At 43.7% G+C, this 7,822-nt stretch overlaps 2 protein-coding genes across 3 annotated transcripts; both read right to left on the reverse strand.

The window, feature by feature from the left end:
- On the reverse strand, positions 1–3,213 carry SMDT1 (single-pass membrane protein with aspartate rich tail 1). The gene is made up of 3 exons (XM_035128497.3): positions 3,047–3,213; positions 1,600–1,740; positions 1–296 (listed from the first exon to the last, which is right to left on the reverse strand). Exons 1-2 carry the CDS (start codon positions 3,182–3,184, stop codon positions 1,603–1,605), a joined length of 276 nt encoding a protein of 91 aa, XP_034984388.1. The 5' UTR covers positions 3,185–3,213; the 3' UTR covers positions 1–296; positions 1,600–1,602.
- Positions 3,214–4,072: 859 nt separating this feature from the next.
- PHETA2 (PH domain containing endocytic trafficking adaptor 2) lies at positions 4,073–7,822 on the reverse strand. Of its 2 annotated transcripts, none has more exons than XM_035128496.3 (3): positions 7,639–7,822; positions 7,133–7,219; positions 4,073–6,996 (listed from the first exon to the last, which is right to left on the reverse strand). In XM_035128496.3, the coding sequence occupies exons 1-3, from the start codon at positions 7,669–7,671 to the stop codon at positions 6,190–6,192; spliced, it is 927 nt and encodes a 308-aa protein (XP_034984387.2). In that variant the 5' UTR covers positions 7,672–7,822; the 3' UTR covers positions 4,073–6,189. The 2 variants fall into 2 exon arrangements, with proteins under 2 accessions (XP_034984387.2, XP_034984386.2); XM_035128495.3 differs by having other exon boundaries at positions 7,133–7,222; positions 7,639–7,803.

Consider the following 7,822-nt stretch of genomic DNA (forward strand, 5'->3'; position numbering starts at 1 on the left):
CTTGGTCTGTTATTCTTTATTTGCAATCTAAACCATTTCTTCACACTCATTAGAACAGGGGTCCAAGCACTCTCATAAACTAGGTGTTACATACAATGATTGCTGAACCAAGAAAATATCTTGCCTATGTATGTAGCCAATCCTCATTTATACATGCACAGAACATTTATTGGTAGAATGGGGGTCCAACTCTCCCAAAATGTCTTCTTTAAAAACTGAAAAGAGGGGTCATGACTAGACATTGACATCAGAATAGTTGTCTATGGCTTTCACTCTTGTTTTCTCCTATTTTAACCCTGTAAAGAAACAAGAATATGTTATTTCACACTGCAAAATTGGCCCCATGTTCAACGTAGGATACTACCGGTAGCTTTGCAAAAATTAGAGAATGGCACAGAATACTAGTATCATGTGCATATTATAAACATACGGTTTGCTGCTTTCTATACAACACACAGCTTATTAAAACAAGTTCACTGTGACATTGGCAAGTGTATTTAGCATACAGCATATTGCCAAATCAGTGTAAACATTTTGGTCATGGCCTAATGAATTTATTGTCTATTCAGCTGTAATTCTTTCAAAATTATAATCAGAAAAAGTAAGACAAAATAGTAACTAAATTATAAGCAGAACTTTTTGCATATGCTTAGTTTATTATATAGGAATAAAACTAGGAATGGAGGGCACAAGGAGAAGGGGACGACAGAGGACGAGATGGTTGGACAGTGTTCTCGAAGTTATGAACATGAGTTTGACCAAGCTGCGGGAGGCAATGAAAGACAGGAGTGCCTGGTGTGCTCTGGTCCATGGGGTCACGAAGAGTCGGACATGACTAAACGACTAAACAACAACAACAAAACTAGGAATAAAAGAATGGGAAAGGAAAGGTAGGAAACGGTGCTTTTAGGACAGGAATTGTGATCTAGGGTATATACTTGCTATGATAAGGGTGAGAAGAGATTTCAAAGGCTGCTGCAACTACTCCAATAAAAAGATGAGCTCAGTGGCCTTCACTGCAAACATTGTAGGGACATGCAGGGTAGGGAAACTGTTTAAGTCTTAAGGCCACATTCCCTTGCAAGAAAGCTTTTGGGGGTGCATGCCAGTGCTGGATGGAGCAATGGATGCAACCCTTTATGCAGCTGACTACATTCCAGCCAGGCAAAAATCAAGAGGTTTATACACATACACACCCATACCTCCCATCTTTCATTCACCAAACAGACATTATAACAGTTCAAGGACACATTCCAGCCAGGCAAAAGCACAAGGATGAGGAGCAGGGCTGCTGTGGGGATTGCCCTGGAAAGAGGTACATTCAGCACTCAGGTCTAAGGTTCCCCACTTGTAGGACAGTGTATGAGAGGTTGAGATGCAACCAGATTCATTTCTTGCCTATCTTGTACACTCATACTCCATATGTTAGTACTAGTTTTCGTGAGAATTTAAGTATAGCTGGAGTTTATTGTTTCTGGCTATCTGTTTTGACCTAACAGGTTTGCCAATGAAGGATTGTCTCCAAGTGTTTTATTCTAGTTTCACTCATCCTACATCAAATGAGGGGGGAAACTTCAGATCAAGTTTCTGCTTTTATACCTATTAATCATCGTCGTCGTCATCCTCTGGTACAAAAATATCATGTTCCTCTAGCAAGGCTGCAAAGTTTTTGCTGATTTGTGTCCCGACATAGAGGAAGGGAATTACAACGGCAAACACACGAAGGAGACCAAAGGGCATCTGCAGAGATTAATTGAGAACCAGTTTAATATCCCTTTCAATGCAAGTCCTGCAGAAAAAGTTGTTCATCAACAAATCTCTACAAAGCTGCCAACGTGCATAAGTCTAGAGCTGATGGAAAGATTTAAAGAAATGTCATTACCCTTCAAATGTTTGCACCCATAAATAATAGCTCATATTCTTACTGTTCTACTAATTCACATTTAAACCCACATAGAAAAATATTTGTAAAAATGTCTTCAAATATATAGAAAAACTAAGAAAAAACAAAAAACAAACAAAAATGAATATTAGTATTAAGCAAGCAACACACTTTATATCCTAAATACATAAAGAGGAAAACTAAAAGTTTGCATATTATCAGATACTCCAAAGTGTTTTCTTCATGGGCGGGGGAACCTATTGAGTAACAGCATTACTCAATGTACTGCAGCACTGATTAGTCCAACTTATTTTATAAGCACCTGAAATTCATTTTGAACGCAGCAGCAAAAATCCTTTATTCTATGGGTCACATTAGCTCACCTCCCCCCTTTTCTCGGGTTCCTGGCAATTCCCTTTGCCTCCCGTTTTTGGACCCACTCTCTTTCATCTGCTCCTCCTTGCAGCCCTCATTTTATAGACAAGTGCTTGTGGAACTTCTGAGAAACCAAATGTGGGGCTTCCCTTAAAACGTTTCTCCTGGAAGCTGAGCGGATGGGGCTCTGAAAGGCCACATTCCAGACACCTGACAAAGTAACCCGACAAAGAGTGGCTGGTCCATCCCACTTCATACTTGTCAAATTCAACTTGGCCATGAAAACAGTCGGCCAGGTATCAGTCACCCGCAGTTACTAACATTTCCTGTCACCTGTTACAATAAACAAAAGGGGCAGGAAGGCAGTATCTTCGGGAAAGATCACTCCCTTCCGGCTTTAACCGAGGTGAAGGAAAAGGAAACACGCCGACGGCCGACACATACAAACACACCCTTTTCTTTTTATAAATGACCCGCCCGCCCGCCCGCCCGGTAACCCACAGGCAGGAGAGGGGAGGAAGCGCTCACTATCCCCCTATGGCTCTAGTCTTACTGGAATGGGAACCTCCCTTTACGTCACGGGATCATTTCCTAGTGGTGCTTCTGTTCTAAAGCCCGCCCCTGCCGCCTTATCCATTGGGCAACCACCTGCCAAGCCAACACTCCTTTCAAACCATTGGCTGACACAACGTCCTCCAAGCCCGGCAGCCCATCCCGATTAGCGATTGGCTGGCTTCACTCCCAGCTCATTTCCCCTCCGCGACCCGAGGCTCCCCTTCGCTTACTCACTTTGACGGGCTTGGGCAAGATGGCACCAGTCCGGGTGACGGTGATATTTCGCGAGGGGGCAGCGGTCACTGAGGGGCCCCTCTGGCTCCCGACGGGCCTCGCCCAACACCCTGCCGCTGCCCACAGGCGCCCAGCCATCTTCTCTGTAGCGCTACCGCTATAGCGACGCGACGCGTCCGAAGTGTCGGAAGGATGGGAGGTGCTTTCTCAAATCTCGCGATATGAGGATGAAGGAGTAAAATACCTCCAGGGCGCGCGTGGCCAGAGTGATGCCAGAGAGATTCGAAAAATATAGAGGTTGCTCTCATCGTCTCGGATGGGTCGTTTCTTGGTTCCTATTTGAAAAGTCTCTCGGCGAAAGTGCTCAGAAAACCCAACAGAGGAATCTTATGTTTTAGCTTATCGGGCTTGACCCCAAACAGTAGGAGTTCCTACTTGCCAACTCTAATCCAGTTACCTGTAACTTTGTTTATTTGCTTTGCCAGTATTCAAAGAGGTCCCCTGCCAATGAAGTGCCTCTTTACTCTTATATTCCTTTTAAAGGGCTTATGGGTCATGACGTTTCTGTGATGTTCAATATGAATGTGTGTGTGTGTGTGTGTGTGTGTGTGAATTGTCCTAATGTTTCTGTTTATTTTGTGCATCCTGTTTTTACATTACCTTTATTTTTGTTAACCCTGTGACCATTTTAGTGAAGAGAGTATATAAATCTGTAAATAAATTAACTTAGTTGGTCTCTAAGGTGCTACTGGAAGGATTTTTTTATTTTGTTTTGACTGCGTCAGACCAACACAGCTACCCAGCTGTAACTAAATTAAGTTTGTTACCTACAAGAGTGGAGCGGGCTGTGGCTACAGAACAGCAGCTTGCCAGACTGGGTAACTGGTTGGCATCTGTGGGACATTGGAAAGTAGACTAGGTAAATACTTGGTCTGATCCTGCAGGACACTAAATACCGTATGTTAGAACTCCCAGGGAGGTAACTCAAGACACAGTCTCATCACCGTGCAGCCAAACACTACAATATATATATTAAAAAGTTTATTCAAGAATAAATTTGTTCTACAAATAACTATGAAACAGTAGTGTATATTCTTGTTTTAAATGTAAAGCATAACCCATGCAAACATACAAAAATGTAATTCAAGAGTGTATGTAGAGCACCATGAAGTTATTAGCTTCCATTTGTTGTACGACCTTAGCAGGTATATTCTGGTTGCTGCTAACATTATTGCAGATCAGAATTTTTTTCTTTGGAGTAGATCTTCCTTCATTAACCATTGTCACTGTTGGAAGTGACATATTTGTCATGGTAATGAAGAGTCGGACACGACTAAACGACTAAACAACAACAAAACTTGATTTTATCATATTAAAAACAGTCATGGTAGTTCTTTCCTCCCAGCAGGGATATCATTCCATTTGAACGTTGCAACTGGTTATTAATAGCACTGGTCTGAGCCTAGGATGACATGGTAAACAATGGCTTTGGTTGGCCAATTAGTTATAGTTAAAGTCACTAATGTGCAAGATCGCTAAAGAACAAACCTGATCCCAAAAATGAGAACACAACAATATGATATAAAGGCAGTGTACCGTATACTGGACACCATAGAACAATGAATCCAGTGCCTATTGGCATGATTTAAATTGAAGTTCATGGACTTATGACTACAAAACTCACAACTCAGTGATTGCAGTTGAGATGGCTGAGAAGTCTAGGTTTATACTGTTCTTCACCCTAATCGGGCTATGAACACATTAGCGGCTTCCTTAGGAGACTATTGTGTAGGTCAGAACAACAGGGATAAGGGACAAATGTGGCTCTCCAAGTTTCTCGATAGGGCCTTAGACATTCCCCAAACCACAGCCCTCCCTGCCTCTGCTTTGCACCCTGATTGTTTTTACCTGGCTAGAGCAGGTTCTTGAACTCCAATAATGCTTCTTGCTTGTCTAGTTGGAGGATAGAAAGATATGTACAAGTGCATGTAGAAACTAGACTACAGTACAATGCTAACATCTGCTCTGCTCACTGCTGGCATTTCGTGTAATTAAATGGTCACATATGTGGGAGAAACTGTCCCTAATTTGTTGGTTCACTTACTCAGATCTAGATCATGTTGCCTCTTGAAGAGGTTATCTTCAAATACTGACTCAAAATGTAGCGAAAGCTCTAAAAGCGAGATTCCTTAGCTATGGATCTTGGAAGCATTTTGTAATGTCTACTCTAAGGCAACACTGTGACTAAGAGTGTGAAACTACTGTATCAAATTTCACCTTGGCAAGAGGTGGGTTTAGGCAATTTGCTTTGCCTTCCATATGGCGATAAATATACTAGCCTACCTTTTCAGATTGTTGTCAGTAATCTTTATGTAATCTATGTGAAGATTATTGAATATTTGAAATGTGCTGTATAAATGATTATTATTAGTCTAACAGAAGGCTCAAAGCAACTGGAATATATAGATTGAATGTCATTAATTGAATTGTATGGTTCAATAGAAATTCAGATTCCTTTCATGTGTCAAGAAGCCACTTGAAACATGAGAGTGCCATCTTGAGCTTTACAGCCACATTGTGAAAGAAGTACTGAAAGAAGTGCGCCATAGCCTTTTGCTAACACTGCTTGAGATACAGATGGTGCATGGTTAATTTTTAGAGATACAGTGGTACCTCGCAAGACTAATGCCTCGCGCAACGAAAAACTCGCTAGACGAAAGCGTCTTGCGATGTTTTTGGTGACTCGCAAGACAAAGTTTTCAATGGCTGCGCTTCGCAAGACGAAGCTTTCGGCAGTTTGTTTGTTTGTTGTTGTTTTTTGCCGTGGCAACCCGCGCTTCGCAAGGCGAAATTATCGCTAGATGAAGCAACTCGTGGCATGAATTAATTTTGTCTTGCGAGGCACCACTGTATTCTGGGCATTTCAAGGTCCCCATGTTGATACTAAATTTTGAGAGTAACCTAGAACATACATATATTTGCAATACACTATTCCAGAAAGCAATATAGGTTCTTTGGCAATTTTGTTGGCCAGGAGCAAATCCACAAGTGCACCAAGAGGTCTGTGAAAACTTGTTTTGTGCCTATTTTTCTCTTTCCTTCCTCCCTCTTCCCCACACCCCAAAATACTTTCCTCAATACGTTCACAATACATTCTGGCTTTGCAGCCATTCCATCCTCGCCTCTGCTATCTCCTGACCGTACCAATCGTGCAACTTTGAGAAACAGGCTGTCTCTGGAGACACCGGGCTTTCCTGCACAGCAGAACCAATGCCTGGAGCAAGCATTCCACCTGCACTGCTGCAAGCTGGTCTTCGGCGAGGGGGTAAAGGCGGAGGTTTCAGATACCCCCCATCATGGTCCAAAACAGCTCCTGCAACAGTGCAACCATTGACCCATGTGGAGTACCCATTTTCTGAGATGACAGGGTGCTCTTGGAGGGGTACTGTTGTGGAATTGGAAAGATGTCGCTTCCAGCCAGAGGAAGGTCTCTTTGGAGATTTGTGACAGGCGACCAAGCTCTTCCGCGCTTCCTCCAGCTGCTTCTCTAGTTCTTTAACCACTAGCCTCATGTAATCAAAGCTGGCCCTGGAAAGGGCCTTCACCCAAACCTCCATCGCAGCCTGGCAGTCGGCAACCAACACATAGGCCTTGCCACTGCTGCCATCGAAGCGGATGGTGAAGGCAAACTCCTCGGCAGCCTCACATAGCTCCACTGTGCAGCCCTCCAGCACAATGAGACCTAGGGGTTCACGGCTCTGCTGCTCCTCGAAGTAGAAAAGCAAGTTGCCTTTGAGGATGAACCAGCAGCGGTGGTAGGAACTGGTGTGATGGTGGTGGTGGCGGCGCTCCACACGCTTGCACAGAAAGCCCGTGTGGTCTGCCGGAGAGTCGCAAGTGGCATAATGTGCCACGCAGCGCTCATTCAGCTTCATTGCCATAAGGGTCCCCTGAGGAGCATAGAGACAGACAGGTTTCCTGATTGCACCATATAGTGATATTTAAAGTCCCAGTGACATCTGGAATATAATTTTAGTCAATATTCCAGCTCATCTGTACTGTTTGAGAGAGCAGGGAGAGTCTTACCCAAAGCCTGGATTTTGATGGATCTGCCTTCTTCCATGGATAGATGTGTGCGCTGCAGTCTCCTCTTAGACCACTAGGTACTCTGCTCTGCTAAAACAAGGGACAAAAGTTGCAAACTTAGCTCAGCTTTTACTGCCATTAAAACAGCAGATCTTCACCTCTTTAATCAACAGCGGCACCCTCTTCTGGAAGCTGGAATGGAAACCACATTCGGATGTTTCCCCCTTTTTATACATAGAGTCATCAAGCTGACCGGAGGAACAGCAAGTTGGATTAATGGCCAACTGAATTGAGTCTCCAGAGTCAGAAAGCTCACGGGAGGAGATGGAGATATTTTTAAAGCCCCAGAACTCAGTCCGCTGCGCTGCCTAGTCCCCAGGGTGGGGTGGAGTGTGTGTGTTGTGTGGGTATCTCCCCATAAACGGAGCTTGAGGAAGATGGTTTTGAATTCGGGGAGAGCAGGCCTGCTCTGAAAGCCACGGGACAGATTTTATCTCTAGCCTTACCTTGTTGCAACACGGGATCTCTAACCTCTTCATCCATTTCGGCGTACCCCGTTACCCCTGTTTTAATTAACGTGTTGATTTTAAAGCGGCTGTTTTGTTTTGTCCTCCCTCTTTCTCTGCCGAGCTCTGACTATTATTGGTTTAGAGCAATTTCGTAATGCAAAACCCGGAGCGCAAGATCGTT

The sequence above is a fragment of the Zootoca vivipara genome, chromosome 9 (genome assembly GCF_965207765.1).
Source record: "Zootoca vivipara chromosome 9, rZooViv2.hap1.1, whole genome shotgun sequence".
Classification (NCBI taxonomy): domain Eukaryota; kingdom Metazoa; phylum Chordata; class Lepidosauria; order Squamata; family Lacertidae; genus Zootoca; species Zootoca vivipara.

Coding starts and splice junctions, on each gene's coding strand:
- PHETA2 (XM_035128495.3), bottom strand. CDS start 7,671: ATGAAGAGGTTAGAGATCCCGTGTTGCAACAAG. Junction 7,223..7,638: donor AGATCCCGTGTTGCAACAAG/GTAAGGCTAGAG, acceptor CCCTTGTTTTAG/CAGAGCAGAGTACCTAGTGG. Junction 6,997..7,132: donor CATCAAAATCCAGGCTTTGG/GTAAGACTCTCC, acceptor TATGCTCCTCAG/GGGACCCTTATGGCAATGAA.
- SMDT1 (XM_035128497.3), bottom strand. CDS start 3,184: ATGGCTGGGCGCCTGTGGGCAGCGGCAGGGTGTTGGGCGAGGCCCGTC. Junction 1,741..3,046: donor TCTTGCCCAAGCCCGTCAAA/GTGAGTAAGCGA, acceptor TAATCTCTGCAG/ATGCCCTTTGGTCTCCTTCG.